The 15,143-nt window shown below is 37.8% G+C and overlaps 1 protein-coding gene across 12 annotated transcripts in view; it reads right to left on the bottom strand.

Annotated features, from left to right (window-relative positions):
• The window catches only part of TRDN (triadin), a 242,223-nt gene that overhangs the window by 27,340 nt on the left and 199,740 nt on the right, over window positions 1–15,143 (bottom strand). For 10 of the 12 annotated variants that reach the window (XM_052781181.1, XM_052781173.1, XM_052781170.1 and 7 more), the window contains 6 exons: window positions 11,856–11,882; window positions 10,732–10,779; window positions 5,501–5,545; window positions 3,418–3,435; window positions 1,651–1,698; window positions 764–784 (listed from right to left, as the gene is read on the bottom strand). In XM_052781181.1, coding sequence (XP_052637141.1) covers window positions 764–784; window positions 1,651–1,698; window positions 3,418–3,435; window positions 5,501–5,545; window positions 10,732–10,779; window positions 11,856–11,882 — 207 coding nt within the window. The remainder of the gene's footprint in view (window positions 1–763; window positions 785–1,650; window positions 1,699–3,417; window positions 3,436–5,500; window positions 5,546–10,731; window positions 10,780–11,855; window positions 11,883–15,143) is intronic. The other 2 variants (XM_052781171.1, XM_052781177.1) reach the window with 2 other exon arrangements.

Raw genomic sequence — 15,143 nt, 5'->3', positions numbered from 1 at the left:
GTACATCAACATTTTCACAATTCAAAGCATGCACTGTAAACACTGTCCTTCTGATTGTTCTCTAATCATGATTTGCAGTATGCAATGTGTAATGACTTGCCACAATAAGCGTAGATCCCAGTCTTAATCTATTCAGAAGTCTTACTGACCTTAACAAGGACTTTATCTGGTGACTTCAGTGGAAGTCTTTGTTATGCAAGAAATTCCCCTTGAATCCTCCTTAAAACTCATCTAAAATGAAAATACTCTTTTCTCTTCCTAAATTTAATTTTTATTTTTTTTTATTAAGGTAGGAAAAAAAAATTATTGAAACAAGGCCAAGAATGTGCTTAGTGAATTAATGAAATAAGTCATTTCCAAGTGGTAAAAGAAGAAATGAAAAGGTTGTCTAATTCAGTTATGCTACATGCCATTTTGCTATTTTTAATAAACAATATATTTGCATAAAGATAAATCATGTGTCTACACTCATCTAAAATCACCAGAGCATCAATTATGCTACTAGCATAATTTACTTTACTTTTATAAAAAAGTAAAAATTGCAAGAAGAGTTCGACTGTTGTGGTTTCACAGTATTAAATTGTAAATGTACTTAGTTTTGGTGTGTTCAGCTGTTAGAAAGCAGATGGAGTACAAGAGTATCTGTAGTAGAACCAAGAAAATAGCATTATCTAGCATGACAAAATTGCAAAAATGCAAATTGAGACAACATGCATCTGAAAAGAAGGTTTATACTCCATAGGAAACAAGACATGACACGTACTTGCAGTGTTTTTCAGTTTGACTGGGAAGTAAAAAGAGGAAAGAAAAATGGTCAGAACAGTCAGGCGCAGCATAATACTGTTATGGCGGAGAATGGCTTTGTTCTATGTATTTACTGCATATCAAAACATAATTTTTAGTAACCTCACAGTAATTAATAACAATCTAATGATGGATAATAATAATAGGGATGTTCTCATCTACACGTGATAATTGCTTTGCTAGAGTTAAGGATGAATAACACAGAATTTGCACCCTTCACTTATTTCCTTTCACGGAGAAGCATGGAGGAGACATTTTTTAAACCCATGGTGATTGCTTCACAGTGAAACGGAACAGTGCTGCTTCCTATTCCTGCAGTAATTTTGCTCTGTCTTGTACAAGTGAGGCTGCATAGGAGCTATGATATGCAGAGACATTTATCATAGATGATGGATAGTGCCAGGTCATGATCTGAATAGTATATCATATAATACCTGTTCTGGACAAAAATTAAACTATTGCTGGTCCTGAGAAGTTGACTCATACAGGAAGACTGTGAAGTCCAAATAAGTGGCAGCTGCCCACAAATAACTAGCAAAATGAAGCCATTTAAAGCAAGCAGTTTCAGAAAACAGTTCAAATTCTTTGCTGGCATAGCTCTTTGACATCGGTGGAATTACAGAAGCAGAAATTTGACCTTTGATATATATAACTTCAGAAAACAACTGGCATTGCAAATATGTACTGTGCTACCTTAGCTATGGTATGATATGTCAAGGCCATTCTATGCAGCAAAATAGATCACAGGGCCATGATTTTGATGTTTGCCATATACAATTGTATTTTGCAATTTCTTTGAATAACAGTTTCAAAAACAATGAATGCATAAAATGCAGGAGTGCTTACCTGGTTTTGCAGGTGGAACACCTTTTTCATGTCTGACTGCTTCATGCTCTAGCAAAAAGAAACAGCATAACAAAATTCCCATAATGTTTCTAAGTTACATTTTGTATGTTTTTTTTTGTTTGTTTGTTTTTTTAACTAAGAAGGATTTCATGTATATTTTCAGGTATAAACATTCATTTTCTCTTGCATCATGCTGTTATTTTGGAAAAAAGACACATGGCTAGTTACTAACAGATTATCCACTGAGACATCTGCTACTAAATAGCGAAGTTCAGTAGTACTGCACATAGCTCCACACATACAGCTACTGTTAATGTTACTAAGAGTTATGCAGGTATCTTAAGGAAGAAATCAGTTAATAGGGGCTCCCTTCCATTTCTGAAATATAATTTGTATCTACTCTCCATTTTTGTTATTTGAAAGGAGAGTGCAGAACAAACTCAGCAACCATTCACTCGACCTTTATGTTGTTGATTCCGACATACTTGAGCTGTATTCCGAAAGTCTCGAATGCATCCTATTCCATATGAATAAATTATATCTATCTGAGGAAAATAGAGAGCTAGCACTGCTTGGTAGGCAATGCATCCCCTAGCCCCCTTCCCTCCTTTCTATTTCATAATTATTACTGGAAAAATTGAGAATTTTTGTTAGGTTGCTGGAAATGAAAAAGACGAAGCTTTGTTTTAAAATAAGGTCCAGAACTACATAATTTATACAAAAGTCACACCTGCTTAAAAGGAACTGAAAAAACCCCACACCACAGATCTCCCAGCATAATAGCAGCTATGCCAAATGCATGCAAATAGGGGCCACAAGGCATTTTAGAGCTGAGGAATCAATGGACAGCTAGGCTGGCCTTGTTTCCAGGTGATGTTTCCCACAGCTAAAAAAAATGTGCATCAGTTTCTTTTTGAGCAACAAGGACACAAGGGTGGGCTGTAAAGTGGAAAATGTTGAAAATGTGAGTAGCCCCTGAAAAAAAGGGCAATGTGCCTCAGCCCTTCTGCTACTTAGATGAATAATTGAACTTCTAGCAACTGTGATTTCAGGTGAAGATATATGCCAGGAAATACCGAGATGAAGACATGATAGGGAATTTCAAATGGGAAACAGTTTTATGAGGTGTGAATTAAAACTTATGTCAGTGGAGAGTGATATTTTTCCCATATCTGGGCTTTTTTTGAGCGTGGTAGTATTTGGGGATTTAAATGAATAATTTTTTTTACTTTTGCAGTTTACCTTGCATGCTGAATGTATGAAAGGTATAGAAAGTTAACAAGCAGGCTGTATGGTAAGTTAATATATGGACTCTCTTCAGTTCTTTTTGACTGAGAAAAATTCTAGGCGCAGTTATACTAAAATAATATATGATTAGAAAGAAAATGTGATAATGTCTTTCTTTTCCTTTTTTTTTTTTTTTTAATTCAGCAGGAGTATTTATTCAACCTAACTAATTGTTAACAGTGATTTTTTAAAAGCTTGTCACTCCCATATTAATTTTTTTTGTTGAGAATCGTGATACAGAAAGTATAGAATGAGTTGACGCCTGCACTGAAGCAATTGGTTATGTCAAATGGACTTTTAAATAGGAAGGACAAGACAGTATGTTAAATGAAAGTAATGGAAGGCATGGTGATAAAGACACTATAATTTTAAGCAAAACTAGAAATCGCTAAGGGAGAGTTTCCATATGTTAAAGTCAAAAAAGCCACACATATCCAGCTATTTTACAGGATTTTTTCTGATAAGGTAGGTACCACGTACTTGCTGGCTTTGCCTGGACTACAGAAGACAAAAGAAAGTAAATTGTAATATTTAATATAAAGAGAAAAGAGGTTCTACTTTTTTTTTTTCTTTCTAACATTCAAATATTTTTATGGCAGTCAGTTCTCACTTGTTCTTAGCTTCCCCCACTCATGTAAAGGTGCACAGCATTCAGGCCCCTAAAATGCAGGTAGGCTTTGACATGTTTAGACCTTTGCAACTCCCGCTAGCTATCAGCTCCTGCTGAAATAATGCAGTATCCTCTCATTTAGCACATTAACACATTTATGTATTCCAGGACCATTTCTCCTTGTGCAACAGTGTAAATCAGAAGTAGCGCCAGACCAGTCAACAGGCGATTGGAAATTTTGGGTGGGATTTAACTCATTTGCAACGCTCAGAAAGCATTGGTCTATACTTTTAGTCAGGAGAGCACTAGTCGTCTCCAGAGGCTAATTCATATCGTTATAAAAGACAGGATGACTTACCCACTGTTTGAAGTTGCCTGTTTCAAGCTCAACAGGTATTGATCTGAAAACTTACAAGTTATTCCTGTAGTGGCTTATGTTAAGTTGGCCAACCTGAAACACTGCATTTTTAGTTTGGTTCCAACAAACAGGAAAAAGACTCAGCAAGGACATGACTCTAACAAATCTTACAGAAAGTCATGATATTTCTGGCAGCTTCGTTTCCAACCACTGCTAAACCACAGTTTGAGCTTTCTGATTTTGCTCACAAACTGAGAGTGAAACTTAGCTGACTCTAAAAACAAAATTGTGAATTTAGCTTTGAAAATCCTGTAAATTCAAAGATGTCATTTCTTCCTTCTCCAGACTTGTTTGCCTGTCAGTAACTGCTAACTCAGTAAACATTCAGGTTAGAAATATATTGAAGTATTTTGCAGTAATTTCTCCAATTCTATTAACAGAAGCATAATTTATATGGTTTTGAACAAGCTACAGCAGTTTATGATCAGATAAAAACTATCAAAACAGTATTCTTATTGGATAAACAGAGTGCTGTAAAACATCACTTCATAGTAAAATGATAGATTATCATGAGAGTTCTTACAGAAAGCAATATAAACCCACAAATTATATGAATGTTCACAATTAGAGACAGATCATACTCTTCTGTACAACATCTATTCTGCTACTGCAGAGAAGAAAAGACATACAAAATACGAATAGAAATGAGGTAGTAACAAGCACCATTTAGCTTAAAAGAAGACAGCATTTTATTTTATTGAAAATATTCTTCATCATCATCATCATCATCATCATCATCATCTCAAATGAAAATCCGATATTGGCATCATTGCCCAAGATTTGGCAATCCTTAATTTTATGTTTGGACCAAGGTGACCCCCAGTAGAAATCAAGAGGTTGATATCTAGAAAAATCCTTCAAAACAGCTTTGTGTTGACTGTCAATGATGATGAGAATGTTCTAATTCCTTGGGTGACCCTTCAGGGATTCTATAACAGTCAATATTACTTGAATTTTTTCTGTCAGCATTATTATTACAAAACCTACAAGGTCTAAATCATAGAAAAGACCCAAAGACTTGGAGATTAGTTCCAAAAATATTTTCCCCATGAGAAAGCCAGTTTAAGACCCATCCAAGTTCCTAATCCAACTGGTGTTTCATCCTCCTGCATCTCTCCCTACTTGGGCACTGGTCTCTGTGCTGTCAATTCAGCTGTAATTTCGCTTGAAAGATCTGAGGTTGAAAAAAACAAACAGCAATGCCTTACAAGGATATTTGGGATCATTTCAGAGATCTGATTTACAGCTACACCCCATTTCGTTAGCCCAGCTCTGGCAGAGAGGATGGAGCAAGCAGCCCAAGAGCTGAAACGTCTTGACCTGTCTTTGTCATCGGAAAGACTGTTCTTGTAACGGTATCTGCAATTGCCACTGCTGGATTTGCTCTAAAAAAGTGTTATCAGTCACATATTTCAAAATACTGTGAAAAAATGATTGCAATGCAAATGTACAACGTGAGTACTGAATAGTGTTTAACACCCCCTCTACCTCTCCCCCTCCCCCCCATAAATCAGGAGAGAATGACTTGTTCCTACCTGACTTCTCAGTGGGAGTTGTCTTTTGTTGTTTAATTTTCTCCTCTGTATTGTGAAAGCAGCATTAAAATTAGAAATTCACACTGTGTTAGCATAAATGCATATAACTGGAAAAATTTTTCTATATGTGATATTATACATATGGTTCACCATGACAAAATAAATGCATGTCTTTAGCATCACTATCCCATTGTAGCGCTGTAAAACAGCACATATGTATTATGAGTTCTGACTGCATGGTGAGATCATACTCGATGGAAAAAAAAAAAAAATTGCTGAGCCTAATGTGTCAGACACTAAAGAACAGCCACATACCTGGTAGTGTCTTTCAGGTAGGCACTCAGGTGGAAACTGTATTCTAATAATACAACTATTATAGCTTTGTGAACATCACCTTCCTAAGTGTCTAAGTTCAAGTTGGGTATTATACAACACTGAGAACAGTCTTAGCTACTGCCTGACCACCAATATGAATGGACGTATCCAGGTGTGTCTACACCCTGAAGATGAGAAAGGTACAGAGACCCCCAAGCACATACTGACTTGCAGAGGCACATCCACATGGGACAGTGCCAGTCTGAATGCCAGTTCATACCACCTGCTACTGGACAAGCTTACCTAGACCCAGCTGGATATCTGTCATTAAACCTTAGAGCGGCCCTGAGCTTTTGCTAATCTCCTAAGAAAAGCTGCCTGTGGCTTTGCTCAGCACAGTTCTCGGATGTTGTGGACCCATATCGACATCGGCCACCAGACCTGAGCTGCCTCTCCTCCAAGTAAGCTGGTGGATGAAGCTTCAGGCAGAGGCAGAGGTGGGACTACGCTTTCTGATAAGGTGGGGTTTGTCTTAACTGCCCAATGGCCCAATCAGGTGGGAATTGGGATGTTTGTTTTCAGATCTCTACTCTGCCCAGTTTGGTTGACTTGAACTTCACCCTTCCTAATCCTTTCATAGCTCTACTCCCATGTTCTCTTCTCCCATACCCGAAATCAAACCTTTTTCCTAACCCCTACATTTCAACATTCACATACATCACTACTTCTCTTTTTAAATATATTTAAGACGCGTTCGGAACGTATTTCCCCTTGCTCTCGCTGATGGAAGCAGTTTACAGCCACATGCCTCTGGCCCCTTCCTTTCCCCCCAGACCTCTGCGAGGCATCCGACTGAAGCTGGCAATGGCTGGGTGGAGGTCAGGTCAGGCAGGGATGTTTTGTCCCCTGAAGCCATTTAACTCACCTGAGTACCAGTTGGCTAGAAACCCTCCTGGGTAGTCTGTCTGTGCGTGCACAAAGCTGCTTGGAAACAGTCAACCTCAAGAACTGCTGCTCTTCTGTGGAGGCTATTTCTCTGGACCCCAAGTGTCCAAGTTTGGATGCTAAATCCTAACCTGCACTCTGACTAAACATGTGGCTAGTACAGTATTTAGAAGAGCAGACTGTTGAGTCGTCTTAACGTACATGTCATTTCCTTTGAATTTAGCATATGACTTCCAGAGGTTTTTTTCCTGAGGGCAGAGAGCAGGTTTATCTTCTCTGTGCCGATTTCTTTTTAACTTGGCTCTCTGAGATTCCCAGAAATTGCCAAAGAGGCCTAAAAAGATATTTATCATATGTCAATAGATGGAGAAACAGCCTCATTGCTGCACAGTCCATGTTTCTCATCCACAGCACAGCAGCATACAGCAAAGCTGCAGTGCAAGTATGGACATGAAACATACAGCAATTGTGGTTTGGGGTTTGTTTGTTTGGTCTGGGATGTTTTTTTGTTTGTTTATTTGTTTGTTTCTGGAAGAAAATCAGTACTGGTGGGGGAAAATACAGGAAGGTATAAAGCTCCATGGTTACTGATCTTTTCTATTCTTTGGAAGTAAAATATAGCCCTGCATTGCTATGCCTTTCAGTTGTCATCTGGTAGGTTGCGATTTAATTTCTCTTCACTTGTATTAAGTTTAGGGCTTTTTTTTCCCCTTACTCAGCTATTGTTATTGTCAGCTTCTTATGAAAGCAGTGAATTAAAAAATCTCATCTCCATTTCATGGCTGTCTGTGAAGCTAGAAATGTTTTTATAGCACAACCAGCAGCTTGAAGATGCAACTTGTTGAGATAAAGTATCCTCATTCTGCTCTTAGATAAGCTTTAGCATATAACAGTGCATTTCACTAATTTAGACTGGGGAATTAAGTTTTCCATGTACCAATACACAAAAAAGCCCAGCATGCTGACTTTAAACATAGGCCCTATACCATCCACCGGATTAATGACAGGTAAAGCTCAGAGGGTTTGGAGCTTCTCTTTCTTTGGATGTTATCACTTCCTTTTTGAACACTAAATAAGGTATTTTTGCTTTTTCTAATTCTGGTGAGAATTTCCAGCAATGTTTGTTCTGTAACTCTAGGAGTCGATCAAATAAGCCTGTGAGTAAATGGCATTTCTGATCCATTTAAAAGTATGGGAGGGATTTCTTTTCAAAATGAATTCATTCTTGAAAACAGAGTGTCCTGGGCAGGCCTGTGGACTTGCATTTTTCTGGGAATAAAGACAGTAATTCTTTGGTATTCATTCGCCTACTTATTCTGCAACCTAACCACACAGCAAGTATCGATCTGCTGATTCCACTGGAGAACACCCTGACGCGTTTCCCGGCGGATCTCCAGGACGTGACTGTATGCCTTTTTCCTCTGAGTTTCTAGCTATTAGTTGTAACCAGAAGGAAAACTGAAGAAGTAGATTATTAAAACTTAAGGAGAACACTCTTTATGAGGGAACACGCTTCAAGACATCAGGAAGCTTCACAAAATCATTTCTGTTCACCAGATTCAGTATGAAGAAAAGCAGTGAAAAAAAATCTGATGAGGATAATACCTAGTATTTTGGCAAGAACAGGAGTAATATTTCTAATTTCTTGTGTACTTTTTGTTTACTGTAGCATGAGGAGTCTGGCAAAAAAATAAAAAAAAGAAATTCTGATGACCTCATAAAACTACAAAAAGTCCAAAATAATTTTTTGTGAGTATTTCAGAAAAATACAGATTTTGTTCTGATTTTGAATAAGCCTGAAGTTTAAAGTTCTGAGATCTTTCATTGGAGAGAATTTCTTTCCTCTGCAGAGCTCTAGTTTTGTAACACTACAAGCATTAATATTCATTTTTTCCCTGATGAATCTAATTTAAATGGAAAAATATAAAGCTGTAAATATTTCTCTGTGTATTGCAGGCAGTTTCAGAAGAATTACATCAGGAATGAATTCTCTTGCTTTACTTGCTCTAACACACATACGCAAAACACTCTTTAATTCAAACATTTCTCTATAGGATCAATACATTTTCTGAAATTCTCTAGTTTCTCAGTCATGTGATACTTCCAAGTCTGATGACGGGAGACATAGGAATAATAGTTTGAAGCTGCTCTGAATCAAGGTTAAAAAGGAAGCCACTGCTTTGTACAGAACGAGGCTTTTATAATTCAGTCTGCTAACTCAAGAGCACTCATTGGCACACAGCAGGCAGAAGCACTATCACCACCAGTGCTTGCAGATTAATACTTCCAGTCATCAACTGAAACTCAAAACAGCCACTGCTCTCCAAAGCAACTATTAATCATCTGAGAATAGATCTTTTATGATAAAGGAAATTTAGCAAGCCTTTTTTTTTCTTTTTTTTTTTCTTTTTTTTTTTCTTCAAGCATTTAAATTCCAAGGGCTGTAGTCTGGAATATACTGTACTAGAGTAGAGTAAGCTCCTAATCAGTCCAATGTACTGGTTTGTGACGTGATGCTCTGATGTTTGCAGATGCCTCACCAAGGAAATTTATTTTTATGCTGCTATGAGGATGAGATCAGGCTGATTGTGCAGCAGGACTGATTTAATTTTGCGGGAAAGGTGAGTGGTTGTGCCACCTGCCCAGGCAACCCCCTCTTTGGCCACCACTGACCCCTCCCAGGATGCACAGAGCTGGATAGGGTGGCTTCCTTACTGGAATGTTCCTGCCTTGGCTGAGCCCACCTGCACCCACCTCCTGGCTGAAGCACTCTGTTAGCTGTTAATACACAAAGTGATCAACAAGGGGGAAAAGAAAAAAAAAAAAAAGCTTGGCCTCTGTGTCTTCGAAGGCTGGAGTGAGAAACTTTGATTTTTTTTCCCTGTTGACTCAAAACCAGCAATACAACTTCACTAAATCAGCTACTCAAGGCTTGCAGGACATCTCAAAATATCTATGGAAATACTTAACTGACAAGTAGAATATTGTATTATAAAAACAAATGAGAAACATAGTAAATGCAGAGGAGAAATTGTTTTCTTTCAAAAAAAATTCAGGAAAAAAATGGTAATGAAAAGAAAGGCTGCCTGCTTAGCATTGAACATGTTAGGTTTTAGGTAATTTATCCAATCACTTGTTCATGAGCACTTCATTTTATGTGAAGTTCAAACAGCAGCACTGCCAACAAAGGTCGATGGGATGCTGATACTTGCTTTTCAGTGCCCACTGCATCTGATAAGATCACTCAGGAGTGATGTAAGGGGAGAACCAATAGCTGAGTTTTCTGTGAGTTTATCCTCTTGGTCTCGTTTCTTCACACCAGACCCAAGTGGGGATCCCTGAGTGCCTTCCTCCTCAAAAAGCATGATGAGGCACAAAGCCCTGGTTTGAAAGTGGGAACGTTGTCCTGCTCACCACAGCCAGTAGTCGCTGGTTATTACAGTTTACCCAAGTGCATAGTCAGCCCAGGATTATTATTTATTTATTTATTTATTTTTTAAATTGTTCAGCTCCTGTTCTTCTGAGACTCAGAAACTGGAGGCTGCCTCTGTGCAAGCTATTATATACCTGCTGAGATTGTAGCTCCTCCTTTTTGGGGACCAGACTCACTTCGTGTAACAACTCGTTTATTGAAAAAGCGGAGATGGGGTAATTCCCAGTATTCCTCTTTGATGTACTGAAGGGCAGTAGAGAACTCCTTCCCCAAACTCTGGAAAATGGGTTTTGCTAATGCTTTATAAGCTGTACTGCACCAATGAGAGAAACTCACAGGAACCACAAAAAACAGGGAAAGCTGAATCCTTTTAGTTAAATTTCACCCTCATTTTTGTTCCCCTCCCAAACTCTGGAAAAGCCAATGACACAAAGAAAAAACCAGTGCCTAGCTCAAGAAAGTCTCCAAGTTCTGCAAACCACACATCTCCTTATTGAGTGGAGCCTGGAGTAACTGGAAGTTAAATTACCAAACCTACCTGGCTTAGTCTGAGAGAGAACTTTTTCATGTCTAATGCGTTCATGCTCTGCAAATAAGAAGAACCCCTACGTTAGAAGGCTTTTTAATTTTTAGATTTTAAAAATAAAAGAATCTCATTATGATTTTAAAAGATGACTTTGCACTACATATTCACACTAGACTTGAGAAGAACTTTTTGATAAATATCTTTCTTGAGAAAAGATATTTAATTAATTTTTTCCCTAAAAATTAAAAAAAAATGCCAAAGAATTTTTTTTTACTTTTTAATGTGGCTTAAGAAATCACAAAATTCAATTATGTGTTTTGTTTTTTAGCAATATCATAGAATTTCTAAAATTATGAAATGCTTCTACTACTAATTTTGATTGCTATCACCTCTCTTCTATATGGAAAATTTCTCCTTGATGTTTAATACAGAAATCATGAAAGTATTTTGTTACAACAGAAGTGGGGTTGTCTCCTATAGAATGGCAAATAAAAGTTCAGTATACCTCATAAAGAAAAAATAGCTTCCATATTTCTTTGTTAGCCTGGATCCCATAGATATATTGTAAGGCAGTAACAATAATAAATATTACACCATATTAAAATACAAGCTGTGTGCAGTTTTGTGCTATTTAAGAACAGCATGATATCCAAACCCAGACATTATGAGACAGAAAAAAGAAAGCTATGGCATTTCAGAGGAAAGTTAAAAATATATTTCATTCTGATTTATAGCAGCTATGTCTAAATTACGTAGCAGGTGAGGGCTGCAGCTTACCAAGAGATAAATCTCTCTATTGCTTAGACCAGAGCCCTGGATCAGAGCCCTAGCCAGGGAATTGCACAGACCCTTCTTCATCTCTGTCCTCCTTGATTTTTTCCAGTGTGAAGCTGCCATGGAGGCAGAGGGAACAGGTGGGTCTTATCTCAGCCAGAATCGGAAAATGGTTTCCACGCAAACTAGGACCTGTGAAATACACCTGGTCCTGCATTACAGCATCACTGAAAACCAGTTTCATAAGTCAAATTTCCTGTGAGCTTGCGTTGATGAATCCCATCTTAAGCTGCTAAAACTTTGACAACATAAAGAAACACCTTCCTCCTAAAAGCTGAAGTAATAATATTCTTTATACTTACTGTGTTTGTGAGGTTTCTCTGAGGTAGCTAGAAGTAAACAAAAAAGGTGTATTTTAATATTTTTGTGACTGTAATGCAGGATTTAATCCATTTATTCATGACATTTGTAGACATGCCAAATAAACACTCAGTGAAATCTATATTAAAACGTGCAACAGGTAGCATTGCCTTACTTATACTATCTGCCCCAGACACCTAACTGGGACAGTTAGCTAAGGAACACAGGCATCCTAAATTCCTCATTTAGCTAATGTTTGATACAAATACCCCTGGAAGGCTCTGTGCCTCCTTGCTGGGCTGAGTCGCCCTCACTAAATGGCGACCACATATATATCAAACCAGGGGCAACTACCTTGCTAAGTGAGGTGCTCAGTTCAGTGCCCACTAAGAGACCAGATTCAGACCATAAGTTGTCCAATACTGGACAAAGCCAGGCAAATAATTTTAGGTCGGGTGAGGAAATGACATCTAGGGCAGTCTAAATGTAAGAGTAAGAGTCCCTGACAATTGCACCTGCCCTAGTGATGTCAATGACTTTCAGTGATACCCAAGGAGCAGAAAAATGTACTTGAAATGCAATTATCGTAATCAGGGCACATGTAAACAAAAGGACTCAGCATTTCAGTGCCACAGCTCCTAAACTTGTGCTATTTCATTTTCCACTTTTTTTTCCAGAAAAAACAGATGAGATAAAGCTGAGAACTGAGCTAATACTTTCCATGGACCTTAAGAGAACATTTCTCAGGGCAAGCGAGAGCTCAGGGAGCTGTACCCGGTACCATCATTGGTTCTACAGAAGGAATTGAAATGCCAAGACCCAGCCCACCAGCTGGATTTTTCTTTCTTTACTTTTGCAAGGCAGCTGTTGTTTTTAAGAGAATAAAGGCTCTACCACCTGCACGTAGCAGTCGGCTGCATGTGAAAGAGCATAATCCACAGAGAGATGGAGCGGTGCAGGGGATGAGCTGCCTTTGCAGGCCCAGCAACACAAGCAAGAATTCTGCTGCTGTGAGCTCCCGGGCTGTGATTCACTGAGCTCCCACTCCGGGCAAAAAGTAACTGCTGTGCAAATGGGTTTATGTTTTGCTTGTTTTCCCTGCAGTATAAAACTGGTCCAATTTTGTATCCAGTCTCTATTTAATCCAAGTTGTTGCTGTGCATTTAAGGAGACAGGAACTGGAGATGGTTTGCAGAGCAAAGCAAAAATAACAGAATGTTTTTGGTGGTAATAGAGACTAAAGGTACAAATTAAGTGTATATACTTGCTCCTAAGTGAGGAATCAGAAATAGGAAGTGGCAGATAAACAGGGATCCTATGACAAAGCCACATTTGCTATTTTTATGTGCATAAGAAAACCTTCTTGTAAATTTAAGCTCAATTATTTTGCCTAAACACCCTGAAACCCACAAAAAATAGTTCCCTAAATGTTGTAAGCTTAGGTAAATTCTATTGTAATTAAGTATCCATGAAATATATCTGAAATTCGTAAAGGAAATTAATTTTGTATTGTGTCAAAAGGCATAGTGAGATATGCTCATCTAGCTATGAATTTCAATTTGCAAAAGGAAATTCGTGGCAAATATTAAAAAAAATAATATGAACTTCAGGGGCTGGTAGAATGACATACATTGCTATCACAGAATATTGTGTCACATAACACTTTCAGTGACCACCAACAATGATCAGAGCTAGGCCACACATAAGCAGTATTAATTTAAAGACTCTTTACTGGCACTGCTTAATGAATTTTACAAACAAGCTTTTTTTATAGCATCCTTATCTCAGATCTGCAGTTCATTTTAAAACACTAAAATCAAAACAAACCCATTACTGCTTAATTTTCTAGTGAAGCCAGTGCAGTTATTTCCCTTTTTCTGCTGGTGAACGTGAGTCAGGGAGAATGTCTAAAGCAATAGGAATGCAGCCCAGGTCTGGTCTCTCAAGTTTAGGAAAGTATCTCTGTTGCCCTTGTCCATATTTTCTGTGGAGGTATTAATAAGCCAGACTCATATAAGTTGGTATCCAGTCAGAGCTTGAACAATGAGATTATTGCTATCAATCAGAGCTTTGCCTAAAACCCCAGCCTTCTTTTTTTCTGGCGTAACACTCAGGGATATTTCTGCCACATATTTTGATCAAATAATGAAGATCTTCTAAAGTTAAAAGTTTTTACAGGAGGTGTTGGCTATTCTAAAACAGACCTGTATTTTGTTGGAAACAAAAACAAAGTGAAATTTTGAGATGGTTTTTAGGCCATAAAGATAAACATTTATGTTTTGCCAAATCTGCTAACTATGATTTTGGTCCATTCAACATTAATCCTATCCTTCTTCTGTGTCATATTATCTCATCAAAATTGTAATTCAAATGACTTATAGAATAAGCGGAAAGCCGAAAAATGAAATCCCAAGGCCCTTAGTTTAATTTGTACAGTATCATAATTGTCTATAACACAGATACCCTGATTTTTAGTCTACTTAGTGGAAAAGGGAAGAAGATAAAAGCTAAATGTCAATGACCTAGTCAGACTTTCCAGAACATTTCATGATATATTATATGGCATTTAACCTAAAGGGTGAGAAATGAAAGGCTGTATTCTCCTGCTCTCACTCATTTCATGTAGTATCTTGCACTGACAGTAAAGCAGCTCTATTCAAATTTTATGTTTAAATAATATTTCTTTATACAGTGCCTAGATAAGCTGCGAAACTCCATGCTGCAAAATGTGCGCATGTTGAAAATTTTCACAATTTCAAAAAGTGACAGGGCAAATTCGAGAAAAAATCTACCAAGTAGTCTTCAACATGAAGAGACGGTTTCTGGCTTAGGAAGTTTCTGAGCTGAGATTGCGGGAGGTCACAGGGTGATCGCTGTGCGGCTGTTTTATTCCTGAACTCCTCCCTAGGCCCTTGCTGGTTTGGCCATTTGGTGGAGAGAGGGTGTTGGGTGAGATGAACTCTTGGTCTCGCTTCATAGAGCTGTTCTGATGTTCTTAACTAACAGGACTACCTGTTGGGTAAATAACTGCTTGTTGTTCACGATGTTAGAAAATTCAGTCCTAAGTAGGTACTTTATCTTCATTTGTTTAACACTTAAACTATATTCAAGGAGGAAAAGGGTCAGATTCGGATCTAATCAAAACAGATGGATCTTTGATGAAATACTTGAAACTACATAAGATCTGAACTGGATCAATGAAATTATCTGGTTCTACCCTCAGCAAAAACGTTTTTGAAATTTCTTTTGTGTCATTCTAAATTAAACTTGGTAACTGGGCTTGGTAGTTA

This window comes from Harpia harpyja, chromosome 3 (genome assembly GCF_026419915.1).
Source record: "Harpia harpyja isolate bHarHar1 chromosome 3, bHarHar1 primary haplotype, whole genome shotgun sequence".
Taxonomy (NCBI): domain Eukaryota; kingdom Metazoa; phylum Chordata; class Aves; order Accipitriformes; family Accipitridae; genus Harpia; species Harpia harpyja.
The sequence above is the reverse complement of the archived record's forward strand: the minus strand, read 5'-3'. Positions and strand labels throughout refer to the sequence as shown.